We start from the raw sequence: 17,964 nt of genomic DNA, 5'->3' as shown, positions 1-17,964 counted from the left end.
TTTTCCAAGCTACATATACATTTGGAAGGTGATACTCGTATTTTACACTAAGGAGTCCATTTATACCTATTTTATAACCTCCATATCTCTATTATATATAGACCGTTTATCAACTAAGTTTTAAACTTCTTTGGGTGTTAGCAGAGCGTCTAGCACTTTTCTGTAAATACGAGTAAGTAACTACTATCTTGTATAATTGTAGTCAATTCTCTTATTCAGATAGTAGTCGACAGCAGATCTAGGATCATTGTTATGTCTTAAAGTGTAATTTTAATAGATGGGAGAGGCGTCAAAGTTGAAATTATTAGGTGAAAATGAAGATGTTTTAGCTCCATGTGATTTCCAGTTGTTATACTAGAATTGTACATTCTGTTAGAATCCTATATTGCACAGAATATCCAATTACAACAAGAACAACTTATTTATTAATCTATCTCCATACTGCATAAAACATAAAACATATGTCCTCAGTACTAGTGAAAGGAGAGAAGGAAATGCAAAAGTGGTCGGACAGGTCACAGCACACAGTACTGCAGATATTGTTGAGATAAATGTCAAGTTGAATTTATGTGTCCTTCCACCTATATAGTAGCAGTGACGTACCTAGCCTGTATCTGTACACATGGTTGCCAAGTTTGGACATCGATAGTGCGAGTATGAATTTATAGTGGAGTATACACTTCCCTGATTTAAAAAAAGTTAATGCTTTACTAACACACGGGCCCGAGCTTTTATTCGAAGAAATAAGAATATGCTTCAAATTATTTGTAACTTAGAAATCTTTGTGTCTTTTGTCAATTCCTAAATACTATTTGCAATAATTAAATACATTACCTACTCTAAACATGGTCACAATATCACATTTTTCAACTTAAACTTAAGAATAACAATTAATCTATAGCTAACTTAACGCAGCTTCATGTTTTTATTCAGAAATTTTACTAATCTGCAATTTGTAAAGGATTCCTTTCATAAAACCGTATCAGCTTTCCGAATCGCAACATAATAATATCACAAAAATTAAAATTAAATTTGGATACATTAAAATAAATGTATCCAAACCTAGCAACTATATTAGTGTTGGCGACATCCCTAGTTGAGTGGGTGTATCCCACTGGTATTAACATGGAGATATTAAACACATGTACAGTACATATATGTACGTCACTATGTACTATTTATATTTCAAAGAGAACCTACGCGAACGTGCACAAATTAGATACTAGATTTTCATTTGAAACTTGCAAATGACATTTCATTTTCACGTTGAGATTGTAGTTTGAAAACTTAGCAGTGAGCTTTAGTACGCACTTTTTATTTAAATTAAAATGAAAAATTTTGAAAAATTATTGTGAGTACTTGACTAGGGTCTGGAAGTTTTATAAGCAGTTCGTCCACGTATTATAATAGGTACTGGTATTCGGCTGCATCCGTTGAGACTGGAAGCCTACTCCAACATAATTGGAAGACAGCTAGGCTGATTCTTACCCAAAATAAAGAAACTGTATCAAACAGGCCACCGTCAGCTGCATCAGCCAGGTTACTGATGTTCTTAATTCTCAATTTTGACCTCTGCCAGCCACAAACCTTGCATACAAGGGTCTTTACTAAGTTGTTGAAATATAGTTTGTTTATGAAGCCATTTTTCTCTAGGTGACCCTTTTGTACTTTGGTAAACTTTTGAAATGAATTTATACGTATTCACTGAACTCCAATCATTTATACAGTTCAATTAGAAAACTTTAAAGCCTCTTATTTATTTTTGTTGAAATATTTTTACAGAAAAATCCATTATAAATAAAAATTCTATCTGTTGCGCGTTTATTAAACCGTCGAATAAATTTTGATACAATTTGGCATGAAGTCCTGGGATCAAAAATAGCCCTCTAACCCGACTTTAACACGAACATAATTGCGGGGACAGATGTACCTAAATTAAATTTCCTCTTATCGAATATTTTGACTTCAAACAAATTATTCATTGTATGTATGTTTGTTTTTCAGGTTCAGAACGCTTGGCGCGCGAACGCAACAGCGGTCCTTATTTACAACGACCGGGATACCACTCTTTTGGAAAAGATGAAGTTATCCACTGACAATGGACGTAAGTACACTTTACAAACATGTTATTAAACCAAAAAAATTCATAAAATCTAAAGAATTCTCTAATTTTTTGAGATCCCTTCTAACCTTCTTCAATATGTGCCCGATTGTGCCGCAATTGTAAAATTGATAACACATGAGTTCACATTACTAACAAACATGTAACTTACAAACTCTTTTTTCCTTGTGATCAAGTAAGTTTAAGTCAGAATTTGAATATAGACGTGTTTACTAAAACTGCAGCTTTTCAATTTTAAATGGTGTCTACTTGCTTAGCAAAATAACAATAATTTCTAGGCTGTATTTTGTCCTTTCAACCTTTGGAATGAACCCGGATTTTCACGATATATCCGTTGTTATTGTTTACCAAATCTCAAAGAAGCCAATCAACGAACTTTATTTTATAGTAACATTAATTAATAAGTTACATTAAGAAACTAATTACTTACATTCAAAGGGTTTGCTAATTAATTACGTTATGTTCTGGAAAGTTCTCGAGCAGCTGAAGGATTTATTCGTCTGTATAATTAGGTGCCTAGCCGACCTTATTGATGTAAGGTCTTTGATGTGATTTGATTTTAATTACTAGTATATAAACTGTCATTTGCACTGCAATGTCAGGCTTTTAAACCCGTCCTTAGATAGGCAAAGGCTTAAAACACTTTCTTCGAAGTATACGTACTCTTTTTGCTTCTTTTATGTTCGTAGTCTTAGTATTTTTTCTTTCTGTTAAGGCGACATAATATAGTCGTTGTGCATGATTAATAATAATTAAATAAGTTTAAAGGATTAACTAGTTTGCAATTCTAATGTACACAATACACTGCTGTTCTGTTCTTCGCCGAATCGTATGAGACATTTTGTAAACTCATAACCTATTTGCAATCTCTCTTTGTGTATATTAAAAGCTAGTATTACGGTTCATAGGTAAGTGTCGCATAAACTATGCAATAGATAAAGTGACACCAAATGTATTTAATGTCTATAACCATCGGAATTTCACATGATACAAAAGCTTACTTATTGTTTTTTTTTCCTATATGGTTGATAAGCAGTCGAAAAATGCGACTTTAATGTAGTGTAAATATATTTTACGTATATGTTATGTTATCAGCAGAATTAGGCATAAAGCCAGGATCGCTACGAAGCAAAACAAAAAAAGCTTACTTATTCATAAGTAAAATTCAAAATTATTGAATTTACACAAAAGGTTTTAATAAATTTATCGATACGGAAGATTACCTTATAAATACTCGCATATTTATCGTGCACGGTAACAGTTCATGCGCGGGCGCATTGAAGGACTTCTCGCAGGATCCTTACTCTTTACGTTTCTCAAGGAGAACCGCAGTAAAAGTTTACTTGTTATATCGTATGACGTGAATATTTATGTTTTCCGGGGTGAATGCAGGATAGATTGATGACGTCGGAATACTAGTGAACTTGATAAAGATAAAGGAATTATGATTTATTGATGTAATAAGGACTGAAGAAAGGGTTATTATACTTTTTAACCTTATGTTTTCTGGGTGTGAAACGTTGTTATACTATGAAATAGTACAGTTTATGATAAAGAAATTATATTAAGGACTGTACTTGAATGTATGAAGCTCAAGATTAGAATACTTCCGACCAGCTGATGAACAGGAATCTATTCCTATATTTAAGATGATTTCTCAAATGCAATGGAGCCCTAGAAATTACCCATAATTCTTTAGAAGTTATACTAAGTTCAGTAATTGTAACTCCTTCATATGGGAGCCAACATTTGATTGAAGTAAATAAGCGATACAACATTAGAGTATTCTACATAAAGATTTTTCCTAACATCATTTGATTTCCCAATCCTTAAAGAAACATACAAGTGTTAGTTCCAAGGCCAGGCTCTCACTAGTCCCACGCGACATATAAATACATTATTGTAAGTAGGCTGCAACGCGTGGGACCTCTAGTGATAATACAGCTACATTGTAATACAACTCTTATTGCTTTTACTGTGACGTAGGTAGTACTTACGGCCTGGAAATTGCTTATGTGGATTCTGATTATTCATATTTATTAGTTTTTATAGAGGACTTACTTATACTTACGGCTGTGCCTGCGATAGAATGGTTAAATTAGCGAAAGTTTACAGGATTATTCAAATAACGTGAAAAATATTATTGTGAATAACAATATCGACACTGTTACTGAACAAAATCATGGACATTCTACTTAACAATTGCAACGTCTCATCTCCATAACAATTTTATTTATATTTTGTTTTAATTTTCTCAACTTACTCCAAGACGTAAACCTCTTCCCGTTTACACCAATCATTCCTGTTTTGTACCATTCCTGTCCTGATAATAAATCTCATAACAACGCTTTTACGATTTATAATAATAAATTTAACCCATTAATGTCCCACTGCTGGGCAAGGGTCTCCTCCCGTAATGAGGGAGGGGTTAGGCCTTGAGTCCACCACGCTGGCCAAGTGCGGGTTGGGGACTTTGCATGCCCTCAATAAATGTATTAAACAAATTTTAGGCATGCAAGGTTTCCTCACGATGTTTTCCTTCACCGTTGGAGCATGTGACAATTATTTCTAATACACACATAACTTCGAAAAGTCATTGGTGTGTTGCCTCGGATTCGAACCTGCGACCACTTGCGTGGGAGGTGCCAACTTAAACCACTCGGCTATCACTGCTCATATATTTTACGATTTACCTAACCTAATCAAACAATATTCACAATAACTAATTTTTCAACCTTAATACATAATTTGATATAATATAAGTCTGTAGAACAAAGCAAGTGTGTATCGTGCGTAGGAACAATATTATGGTATGGTCGTCGGCAAGGCCGCCCGGTCAGTACGCCCCATTGTTTCTTGATACTATTCGTACACTGCCTCGGCCCGTGCGCCGATGAATGCCAATAATTTCGTTTTAATATACATGTACTTACAGGCTTGGTTTTGAGTACGATTTTATGCGAAAAATTATGATGTTCGGTAGTTAGTCAGAAGTCTAAACATTTTGCTTGCCTTCTTCCGTTTCTAGACATCAAAATCAAAACATGTGTCGATAGCTAGAAGTCCAAAGATTCTGCCTGCCTTTTACAATTTGTATGTATCTGCAAGATCAAAACATTTTGATTTTTTATGAATTCATATCAAAGCTATCCAAACTCTCCCATCAACCTACTTCTCTATTACCTACAGAATAATCTTCAATTGGCTTAAGGCCGACCAGCGTCTATTCTTAGTAGTGCCTAAGGTATAGTGAACCTTTGTTGTTTTTAGTTCTTGTCATTTTTGAAGTCAAAGACCCTTAGACAGCTCCAACATTTTCAATACTAGGTGACCGCAAAAAAACTCAACTAACATTTGTAATTTTGTTACAATTTTTCTTCAAAACTGAAAGCCTGTCACAACAACAAACTAATATATTAAAGTAGCTACTAATTTGTTCTCAGCCTCGTAGACAGTTATTTGTAAAGTTCGTGACAGATATTAAATAACATCAATCAAAAGAGCGAGAGAGTGACATGTTTACTTCTTGATAATAAATGTTTGTATACAATATTATGTCAATATGTGCTTGTGATAACTGCAATGGGCTGTGAACTGTTTGACCAGGGTTAGTTGTGGTGACACGACGTGTAAACACTGGAGCAATGAGTAGGCTATACGGACCAATTGGTGAGAGAAAACTATGGAGGGAAGGGCGAAACTTACTGATCAGCGCTTGTCTTTTCTCGTTACAGTCGGTACTATTCGAATTTCGAGTGTATGACGTTTAAAATATAGTTCTTGCGGAATACGCTAGGGGCGCTGATCGTTACCGCTATTTTCTATAGATGTAACTATCAACTAGCGAGTGTTGGTTATTTAGAATAACTTGAAGAAATATTAAATTCTGTAAAACCTGTGAGGGGCGCTGCGCTGATCAAAAGATCATGATACAAAGATTCTCGAAAGATAGTTAGTTGTTGATAGTGGTAAATTGTGAAAGAAAAGAATCGTGCTTTAGTTTTCAAACATTTTAGATAGGTGGTAGTAGATTGACGATAGTTAATACAATGGTAGGAAATCGCCCCTCATTTTGTGGGATAAAAGGTTTTTATCGTATCTTAAAATAGGGACCTTTTACGAAAGACAAACATCACTGTCAAGTTGATTGCAATGAATAATAGATTGACACTTGAATCTTTCAGATTGTTTTAAGAAAGTGGGCCTTCGGCGAACTCGAAAGTCCCTATACATTTCCTCTCAGACAAGAGTTGACTTACGTACAATCGATTCAGGATAATTTCTAAATTTAGACAGTGAAAATTGAGCCAAAACTCGCGAACTCTGTAACTCCTTGAATTCCTAAAGCATGAATCGTGGTTCTAAAAATACGATAATGACGTCAACTAATTATCAACTAATAAATTATTATCGAACTACGTAACAGATCGTACCATTATGCATTTTAAACAACAACAGATTATAAATTGGATTAATTTTTTAATGTGTTATCTATAATACCAGCTGATGATATCTATATCAATAATATAAACCTGTAGAATTCGTTGTCTGAATGCGCTAATCTCAGAAACAACTGGTACGAATTCGAAAAATATTTTTGTTTTGAATAGTCCCTTTATTGATGAAGGCTAGATATCATCACGCTATAACTTATGGTAGTGAAGCAGCAATAAAAAATGTTGTTAACACGGGAAGACGTAGGTTGTAGATGAAATCACAAGTAGGCGCTAATCTACAATACTATATACCAGCTAATATAAAACAGTAATATAATTTACTTGCACACGTAAACCTTTAGCTACGAATCGTGTAAAGAATCGATTTAAGTTCGATTTTAAACGGACGGCACGAAATCAATTATAAGTATTATGCAATGTTACAGCAGCCAGTTACATTCACCGATAAGAACAATATTTACGTAGACATGTTGTTTGTTTTACGCGCAAAAACGTAGTAAATAACTGCAAAATGAGTTCTGAAAATGAAATCTTAACTTTTTTTAAGATTGGTAGTTGCGACTTGACTTTTTTAATTTTAAATACGTGGTCATTGTCAGAGGTGTGATTAAGAAACTAAAAGGAACAAACCCTCGAATTTATAACTTCCTTTTTTAGTGCATAGAAAATATTATAAATGTACTTACCCAAGATTTTTTGAATTGTTACCTCATACAAAAAGATACATTACAATATTTGCATGTACTGCTCTATAAACAAAACAGTTAGCTTTTATTCTAGTTCTCTGGTTAAAAGTTATAATTTTCGGCAAAAAGATAGCTATGTCCGGGCGTCTCAATCCGTTTAAAAGTTGAAGTAGTTACCATGGTCAAAATGGATCGAAAAGTTAGTCATCACTCTGTAAAATGTAGGTAGCCTTTTACCTAAGTAATAAATAGTAAGTAAATTACGAGAGGCTAGACAGCATTAACCCTGCAACAGTGCAACTATAAATAGTCGACGCATTAGTGGCTAACTGGCTACCACGTGAAGAGCGCCTTGACTGTGAAACCTGACTGGGTGATCACATTAACGAGTGCATACTGGCCAAGTGTGTAAGTCTAAGCCACGGCTTAACGAAACACGTCAATGGCTTAACTTGAAGAAGTTTAAAGAGATAATTCAATATGCGTGTTATTTGTTGATCGTGTATACAATGTGTACATACAAACTTCGGACATTTAAATGGTGTTCTTTGGGATTCTGCCTATTGTTATTCGGTTGTATTGTACATGCACATTAAAAATATTTTTAAGGTAATAGGTATTCATTAGTTTCTGCGTAGTTAGAAATAAGGCGAATTTTTTGTTTGGTATTTGTGGATTACTCTAGCGCATGACTATGAAATGTAGTTATTAACTGATTAATAAGAAAATCTCTACAAGAATTTGAGTAAAAGATTGGTTTTAAAGCTTGCCCTTAGCCCTAAGAGACCACATTACCCCGGTAAACATAAAGCAAGCAAAGATGTTAACAGTAAGAAACCAAGAATGCTTAAGATGTATTTATTTAAATAGTACTGAATGTATGGGGAGTATGGGAGCAAATAACATCTTTACGCATCCAAATGTCAACCAACGTCACCTGCACGTGGTGCCCCCTGCTAGTCAACGAACGAGGCTCTGACGATTCTCTCTAAATATATGCTTCAAAGCATAAAGACAAAACACCTTCTTGTCTGTTCATCCAATCTCTTCTCCGGTCGTAACGGTCTCCGTTCCATCGGGCACAGGAGGGAAAGGACGGGTGTGTGCACCTGTGTTTGCACGTACGCTTGTGCACCTAAATATATCAAGCGCATATACTGAATATAACAAAGAAATACGTTTATTTATTTATTAATACTTGCTTCGTAAGTCTTCAGTCTGCCTAGAATTTTAATAGTCTCGTTGACTTTAACATAACTTTTAATGAGCTAAACAAATTACTGTATTTCCCAAGATGTAAATATTACAGACAGAGTTATTATCTTTTAATATCTGACTTTATCCGTTTTAAAATATTCCTTCTAACTGACCTTCGCATGTGTCCAATGCTTGATCCTTAATTTCAATCGTATTTGGATAAATTTCTGATCATATGAGACTGAGACGGTCTTCACGCTAAATATCATCAAAATCAGTTGAACCGATAACGAGTAACAAACACATAAGACTGTTTTGTAAAATTAGTTTGGATGATCTAAAACTGACTTTGTTATTTAAAAGTAGCCTTTTCAAAAACTTTTTCCCCAGAAATTATAAAAAGAGCTTATTCGCTAGTTTATCCCAAACAAACCAAAATAACTACAAAAAAATATATTTTATTTACAATAATTGTAAACAAGCACTACGTAATATGAATTTGCAATGATACTTCTTATGATAAGATGCAAGATAACAGTGATACGAGTCTTGCATATAATGAGCGTAGTCAAATGTACCAAGAACGTGACGTCATAATGTTGTAAGATTAACTGATAAGAACCTTATCTACGGACATGCATTGATGCAGTATCCGGCATAATTAAGTCTCTTTGAATTAGAAGATTATGTTATCTTTAAAAAGGATGATAAAAAAGAGTGTTGGGACATAATTTATGTTTTGTAGTATACTGAAATTAGATTTTAATAGTAAAAATGCATGTATTTGACTCGCTGATTTCATTTAGACTGCATATTGTATTATGTTAGTTTGCATTTGTACAGTTATGAATGAAATATAGAATTCACGAAATATGATGGCTGCATAAACGTAAAAAGAGTGTAATGGCGTAGTGTCAAAGTTAAAATGTCCCACTTATTATAATTACAATGCGGACCTAATGATACTGTAATAATTAGAGGAGACAACAGGATAAGAAAACACGATTTCTTGTAATAACTTAAACACATTTAACTATTTTTTTTTCATACTGTTGCCTTTTATCGATATTTATGTAATTGTTTGTTTGCCTCCAGGTAACATAAGCGCAGTGTTCACATACAAATGGAAGGGCGAGGAGATCGCGAGGCTGGTGGACAACGGGACCAGAGTCACCATCGGCATCATTAAAGGAAGGACTTTCGCACACGTCAGCAACAATATTAACAAGTAAGTATTACTATACATCTTTATAATTCAGTATTAAGTTAGTACTCATCTAAACCTAAATCATTTCCACCCTAACTAGGAATCCGTATGGATTAAGGGGGTTTACACGCCACTGCCATTGCAAGCAGTTTTTGATCCCACACGAAAAAAAATAACGGTCCGAATATCAAATTTTAATATTGTTGTAACGAAAATTTGAAATTTCTTTACAAATGTACTCAAAATAGTAGTTTCAGCACATTTGAAATTTGTTCACATTTTGCATACAATTTTTTTCTATAGCTAGTCGGTTGTCGATATCCTCTAAACTCTTAAAAGTTGCACTACTGGTTCTACTACGACGTAAGATACATCTCTTAATGGGGCTTTTGAAGCCATTAACACATGGTACATGACCAAGTTTACTTGAAACTTTAAGTTCGCTATAGAATTGACGGTATCGGGTTTACTTGACCGCGTCTGGCATTATTACTGAGCTACACGTGTCATCAAATTATCCTTATATCTGTCTAATTGTACCACACTATTGATATGCAAACGTTTACGCTTAACGACAAGCTAATATGTGCTTTTAAATAACGACTCATGTATATTATGTAACATTGCATCTTATAAGTCATTGCTCTAGTATCAATAGTAAACAGTTTTATGTAACCACTTAGAATAAGCATTAGTTTATAGTATTAAAATCTATAGACCAGTTGTTTTGAATCTCTGGTCGGTCTCAGTAGCATCTCACTTTGGTAGTCTGTTGTATGAATGGCAATGGGCTCACCCCCTAATACGTTGTTTTCAACCTATGATACATCTCTATAGTAGCTCAAATTTTGGTAATCAGTCTAATGCATGACAATAGGCTCATCCCCTGGGATTGACAATTTATGTGTGTATTTCACACCCGACGCTGACTATACCTACACTATCATGGTAGGAGCAAGCTGCGGTCTGTCAAGCCTCATGCAAACCGTGAGTTTTTGTATGTGCATACCACATAAATATACATAAAAATATATAGTGCTGTTTTCAGCCTTCAAAAACCTGAAATTTGTTGCCAGTACAAAAAAAATGGCTGCTCCTTACCAAAAAGTTGGTAACTCCTTCTACACTTGACACTTCATTGGCTTAGTTACACACAAGTGTTTATGAAACGTCAATAGCAACAAACAAATCAATCCTCCATCTGTATGTCTACGTCACTAACTAATGCGTTAACTGATAACACTATCGTATACGGACTAAGGACTCAAGAGGCACTGAGTCTAGACAATCTTTCATTATAAAACAATTAGTTGGTTTAAAAGTAGCTAGTTGGGTATCTTATCAGTCCACTTTTGCGTATTGCAGACCTCCCCTTACTACGCTACTCTAGATCCTCGCTTCTTTCATCTATTGTACATATAAGTACCAGTACTAACGTCTTATCAGAAAAACAATTAGTAGTAGGTACTTTAAACTTACGCATTTGACATTTATTGTATCTAATGTAATACAATAAGTATTTTTATAATAAGGGCCTAGGAAAGCAAGTGCAAGTGAAAGCAAGAAATATGAGTAAGGTCTCTTTTGTGTCAAAACCAAAACTGTATGCTTCTGGGTGCCAAAATCTCTATTACCTGCCTATTAAATAATAACTAATTTGGAGTCTGTATTAACAAAGCTGTGTTCTTGTTCCAGGACGTCGGTGCTGTTCGTGTCCATATCCTTCATCGTGCTGATGGTGATCTCGCTCGCGTGGCTCGTCTTCTACTACATACAGCGCTTCAGATACATACACGCCAAAGACAGACTCTCTGTAAGTACCCACCTAGATTATTACTTATTATATTATATTACACCTATTACCAAATAGAATAATAGCATTAGTCCTGTAGCAAAATTTTCTAAAGTCACTATCGATCGAGTATCGAGAATTTGACATTTAAATATTTTTTTGTTTAAAATTAGTTCCTCCGACATCCGCTGAGGACGATGATCAAGTTTTAATCTGTATTCTGATTAACTGGTGTAAAACAATTGCGCTGCTGTACTTAAGAATAATAAAATTATAGCATGCGTTGTCCAGTTCTAGGACGCCGTCGCTGTTACGTCTCCATATCATTTACCTTTCCTTCGCGCCTTGTGCGGCTTCTGAGTAGCGATTTGTTGCTATATTCGGACGCAATGGATTTGGATATTAAATAGCGTGTAAATTGATTACTCATAAGCCACAGAAAAAAAAGCAAAGTATAAGTTTATACTTCACAAAAATCCAAGTGGTCGAGCAATGAGAACGTAACTATGATTTCTAGGAAGCTTCCAACTGCGAAAGTCAGAACTTTCAATTGATATATGGTTCTGACTCCGGTAATTTAATTTGCAACTTTCAACTTCGCCTTTAGTTCTGGGAAACCAACCACAGCGACTTCCCTTATGATGTACACATATAGGGGGTGGAGTTTGTTATTTATAGGGTTTTTTATATACGTTCATATTATTTTGAAAGAAAAGCAGGCTCTTTACTACATTGAATAATAAAAAAAAATGTTCATAGTTTTAAAGTCCAAAAATCCTCTTACTAAAGTTGAATGTTTAGATGGATGTTACTATAATATATCGCGCTATAACTACTAAATGACGAAACGTATAACCTGAAATAGTACATGATACTTTCTAGTCCTGAAAGCATTTTCACGCGGTCGAATGCCATATTCAGGATTTTGTTTTTGAATGAGTAACAAGCCGTGTTTCAGTTTTCTTTGTTATTTTAACTCAGTCCAAACAAAGTGTTTGCATATTGCCTTATTAAAATTCTATCAAACCAATATCCTGTTGTATTCAATTGTAATGTAGTCGAACTAGGAAGTCCATATACGTACCCTTGATGCACTCATGTACTGTAAATGGACAGAACGACTATGTTTTATATATTAGGAATAACTAATTATTGAATACAAAATTGGAAGTAACGACTGCCTTTGCTCGTGGGAAAATGATTCTTGATATTTTGAATGTGAAAGATTGTCTATCTTATACGCTTTCACAACTTAATTGCTGGATCAATTTTCATGTTATATAGATAGTTATAGACAAAGTAACTAGGTATATACAAAGGAAGTCTTCTTTTTCTCTCAGATGGAGTTGCGGTTTTCAAGAACTGAATTAATTATAGTATACTCCGGGATAGTATAAAACTTTCTGTTAGTGAAAAACTTATCAAAACGGACTAGTCGTTTTGAGAATTACGCGTTCTAATAAAGGAATGAACTTTAGTATATGAGTAATAGGATAACGTTTTTATTTTATTCTAGTACAAATATAAGAATAAAAATATTATGCCGACTAATTATTTTGTTTTTTTACCTTGTATGTAATGCCTTACCTTGTATGTTTTTTACCTATGTAATATACATAGTTCATGGGTTTGTTTTGCAAATCTATGTCCTCAATGTAGGTGTTAGTGATTATCCTACCATATTTGGATATAACAGTTTTGTGTTAACAATTAAGTTTAATTTAATTTGCCAGTTTTACCTTGTGATGTGTGATAAAACAAAAAATAAAATAGGTGAAGGCCAAAACAATATAACTCCAAAGTTATTTACATTTTTTCTTCAATTGTTTAGTGGTTTTAAAGCTTCATAAGGGACTTTATTATGACATTTAAAATGTTTCCATAAAATTCCTTGTGTAATGTTTTTTTAAGGTGGTAATATTAAATGTGTAATTTTTCATTGTTTCAGAAACGTCTTTGTTGCGCCGCTAAGAAAGCGCTTTCCAAAATACCTGTTAAGAGTTTAAAGACTGAAGATAGGGTAAGTAATAATAAACTTAGGCAATTATTTATATTACTCAGTCATATTGTTTCATTAGACAAATTCAAAATGTCCATACTAAATAGTTCACCTTTTCTCTTAACACCAATCGAATACGAAATTGTTCTCTATGAATATTTTTTTTCCTTTACACTCCAGACACCTATGGATTTCGGATATTACATGGGTTTTTGGATAGTTTACGAAACCTACGTTTCATGATGGTTTTTGTTTGTTTGCAGGAAGTGCAAGGCGACGGCGAATGCTGCGCTATCTGCATAGAGCCCTACAAAGTATCAGAAACACTTAGATCTCTTCCTTGTAGGTGAGTACCGAACAAAACATTTATCCTTAGTTCTGCTGAACGGAAAGATATTTTGTAAGGTTTCCCGTCCATTCTTTTCTAGAGAATTGTGTACTAGTACTACATAACAGCTAAATAACCTTCAGCGAATTGTTAATTTGTGAAACCAAACAGAGCTCCATGCTTTTTATTTAGCGATATTTAGGTTTCAATATACGCATAATAATATGTTTATGTATGACTGCTTTGCTTCTTTAATTAAAATAATAATAATAATATGTCTCTTCTTTCCAGACACGAGTTTCACAAGAACTGCATAGATCCGTGGTTGTTGGAACACCGCACGTGTCCCATGTGCAAGATGGACATCCTTAAATATTACGGCTTCGTGGTAAGCATCCCATACACCTTGTCATGACAATTTACACAATTCTATTAAGTTATATTAATTCTCCCAAACTTCTCAAACTCACCTCATGAAGATTTACCAGTTGGCTTGGATTCTGAATGAAACATATTCAAATTAAATATTCTTTATGCTAGCAGTCGTTATTAATCTTGATGTGTTGTTGCAGTTTACCGGTAGCCAGGAGAGCATATTGCAGCTGGAGGTGGAAGAGGCGAGGAGCCGCGCGCTTAGTCCCGCCAGGAACAGGCATCCGCTCACACTGGTAATTATCTACATTTTATTATTACATTCCTAGAATTAGCATTTCTCAGTCTAGCCTAACATTTCGATATAGTAGAATGATGATAGATCATTTTAGACATAAATAAGAGTTTAAATCAAAATATTGGCCAAGCATAAAGTTAAACGTGTTATTTATAAGATAATACTTTTTTTAATTTCATATGAAATATAAGTAATTAATATAATCATTATTAACACAACTTCTATTATAGTAGGTACGAATTAGTTGTTATAGGGACTTTTATTTACAAGTCACAGACACAAAGTACAATTATTAAATCCAAAAGGCTGTGGATCACATAAATATTTATACCCTGAATAATTCGGAACACCAACGGTCGCACAGTTTAACGCATCTAATTGTAGTTAGCATACGTTTCTAATGTGTAAATATCCGTGTTGATGTTGCAGTTGACGAGCGACAATTCGTACGAGGAGGCGGGCAGCGAGCGCAGCAGTCGCGCGTCGTCGCCCGACGAGCTCGTGCCGTCGCTCCCGCGCACTGCCGACAGGTAACACTACTATGTATGCATTCACTTTGTACATACAACGCTATATACTTATATACTTTTACTGCTAAGCGTAGTGGATATACGGCGTTCGTATTAGATTGCACTTTTAGAAATATTGGCTTGTTAATATGCTTTAAATATGCCGCAGACTATGTATTCCTAAATGTTTAATATATCCTTTATAACATTTAAACCCTTACATTTTATATTTATTGCTTTGTCTTTGAAAATAAACAAAGTCGGCTATCGGTATGACAATGATTTCCTTTTGGCCAGGTTGGAGCTACATATATTTTTTTCTATTTCATCTAGAATCTACTAAGTAATTTTCAATAAAAGGGTTTATCATTTTGTATTTTTTGTTTCTCAGGTCTTGTTCATCATCGCCGTCAGGTTCACCTCGTGCGGACTCATCGCGGCAAGAGGCCACCGCCGGCAGTTCCTCAAGCGACCAGTGAGTCGCGATCTCCGTGCCAAATAGTCACTAACATAGTGAACAAACGGACTAATTCTCGCCTAGATTACATCAATAATGACCAACGCGTTGTCATAGTGATGGGCTAAAGTCCTAAATAGTTTACGGTTCGTCTAGTGCGGTGACAGTGAGACAGTGATGTGTTCATATCGATAAAAAATACTCAAAATATTGAAAAAAGAAAAAACATTTGAAAATGGAAACCTCCAGTGATTGTGACGCTCGTTACTTTGGTGGATGACAAGTGATATTTTTCGTAATTAAGGACATAGTGTTATGAATTAATGGTTATAATGGATATTCACCGCAACTCCGCCTAGTCAACGAAATAAGTGTTCTTTCTAACGCTTCACCTACGGCCCAATAGTTTAAAACGACCACTGAAATCAATCAATATTGTACTTAATGTTTTTGATTGGTTCATGATCTCATAAGTTAATCGTATATTATGTTAACTGCAGTAAATTTCAATTGTGGCTAATTATATTCGTTGTGGTGGCCCTATGTTTTTGTAATTAACTCGTGAGGGATTAAGGGTATCCGTCCATATGATAATAACTAACATACACATAAACAGTGTCGTTTCTACTGCCTACTATTAACATTATATTGTACAAGTCGTTAAGAACTTGTACTTGATAGATAACAGATACCGATAATATTTTCTTAGCCAGAATTGATTTGATATTGTACTTCAGTTGCCCAATTTTGTTTTTATGTCAAAATAACATGTAGGCAAAAGAATTGATTATAGAGGCTCTGCATTTGAATGTTTCATTATTGTCATTCTCGCTAAATACATGTGTCGGTGTTGCCATAGATCCTACAGTGTAAGTTCCTTGGTAAACTTGTGTATGTAAATCTGTGTATAATAAAATAAATCCCCGACTGTATCCTTTTCTACTAAGTATCAGTGTATTGGTATCAGCTTATTAATAATAATCAACAGTCATAAGTTTCTGTGTTAGATTTAAGGTTTTTTTTTTACTTTCAACTGTGTGAACGAGTAAGCGTTAATTTTGAATGTAACATTCATGAATAAGGCGGGCCATGTCGCAACCAATTTTATGTTAAAATTGTACATTTACTCGGTGAGTTCGGAACAAATCGGTACTTAATACCAAATGGTGCAATGTGAAAATTGTTTTCAAAACACTAATTTCGTGACTCCGAAAAACGTAGTTAATAAAATCTAGTCTGAAGATTATGTCGCTTTTAAATTCAATTATTTATGATTAATATGAATAGTTTGATAATAGACAGATGCGGTGAAGCGCGCCTTTTGCGATATCGTGATATTTTCTTGTAATCAAAAGTATTGTGTTCATTATGTTGTATTTAAAAGCGATTTCATTCGTTCAAACTGTCCTTATCTTTATGAAATAAAAAATATTTTACTTTAAGGTATTTTAAGTGAGCATTTAAGTTATTATTGTATGAACTTAGACAGAAGGTACTTAAATCCATTGGATTTTTATATAAACAAGGAGACTGGTATGTACTTTTTATTAACAGATAAAATTATGTAAAGATGTTTACATTCCCATTCTTGTTCGAGTGTTCTACTTTACTCCATGTGTGAACATGAAGTGTTGAAATAAAAACCAATACAGTATTGACATTTGTTTTTTATTACGACGACCACTTGATTACACCTGCTTATTTAGAAAAGCTTGAAGGATACAAAACCGCGCAGGAGGCTACAGCCATGAAATATTCATAAAGGTACTCTCACAATAATGATAATCCCTTTCATTCCTTCAGGCGCTATTGCTAGTTGGAGCTCTTTACAACTCAATTTTATAAGCTAGAAATAGTGCCTAATCCAATAAGAGAAGCTCATATGATAGTATAATGTATATAGGAATTTGAAGTAGGTTATACACAAAATTCAACAAATTCAACAGTAAGACATCTTAAACTACGCACACAAACACAACAAGGCACATAACGAATCTGAGTATGACTTGGTTTTTGTATGTGCGCGCCTTCGTTACCCGCGCCTCCTGCATCGAACCTTTTAACATTAGCAGGAAATGGCAGGAATAGAAAGGCTAAGAAAACCTAGCGATTAGAAGACTAGTCTACTACCTACTTTACTGTTGTAGATTTCTTTGGTCTCTGCCTACAAGACGTCATTTTGCTTATGTACCTAGGTATGTAAAAAAGTGTCGCTCTGTAAGACTGGGTATTAGGGCTTATACGCTAAAGTGTACGCGAGTAACTTGTGACAGGAGAGCAGTAAGACAACCATTTATAAATAATCATATTTGAACTGCCGAGTAACAAAAATAGTAATTTTATATTAGCGTTTCACAATCAACCACGATACGTTACAACCCTTTAATAGCATTGATCGAATTGCTAAAAACTACATTTAATTAATAAAAAGTAAAAAGAGCTGCCTATTTAGAGTGTCTTAAAAGACTCGTATTCGCTATGTCAATTTTCATCAGTTGGAAGGCGAGAATGTCATTCATATTTTTTACATGTACAGTCGA

At 34.3% G+C, this 17,964-nt stretch overlaps 1 protein-coding gene across 5 annotated transcripts in view; it reads left to right on the top strand.

The window, feature by feature from the left end:
- LOC142980432 (E3 ubiquitin-protein ligase goliath-like) overlaps nt 1-17,082 on the top strand; it is a 107,405-nt gene extending 90,323 nt beyond the window's left edge. For 2 of the 5 annotated variants that reach the window (XM_076125805.1, XM_076125806.1), the window contains exons 4-12: nt 2,005-2,104; nt 9,558-9,690; nt 11,365-11,482; nt 13,410-13,481; nt 13,724-13,806; nt 14,080-14,176; nt 14,361-14,456; nt 14,879-14,988; nt 15,359-17,082. In XM_076125805.1, the coding sequence (XP_075981920.1) occupies nt 2,005-2,104; nt 9,558-9,690; nt 11,365-11,482; nt 13,410-13,481; nt 13,724-13,806; nt 14,080-14,176; nt 14,361-14,456; nt 14,879-14,988; nt 15,359-15,446 (897 nt within the window). In that variant the 3' untranslated portion in view covers nt 15,447-17,082. Of the gene's footprint in view, nt 1-2,004; nt 2,105-9,557; nt 9,691-11,364; nt 11,483-13,409; nt 13,482-13,723; nt 13,807-14,079; nt 14,177-14,360; nt 14,457-14,878; nt 15,002-15,358 lie in introns of all 5 variants that reach the window. The other 3 variants (XM_076125807.1, XM_076125809.1, XM_076125808.1) reach the window with 3 other exon arrangements.
- Nucleotides 17,083-17,964: the final 882 nt, after the last annotated feature.

This window comes from Anticarsia gemmatalis, chromosome 18, assembly GCF_050436995.1.
Source record: "Anticarsia gemmatalis isolate Benzon Research Colony breed Stoneville strain chromosome 18, ilAntGemm2 primary, whole genome shotgun sequence".
In the NCBI taxonomy this organism is placed as follows: Eukaryota; Metazoa; Arthropoda; class Insecta; order Lepidoptera; family Erebidae; genus Anticarsia; species Anticarsia gemmatalis.
The sequence above is the reverse complement of the archived record's forward strand: the minus strand, read 5'-3'. Positions and strand labels throughout refer to the sequence as shown.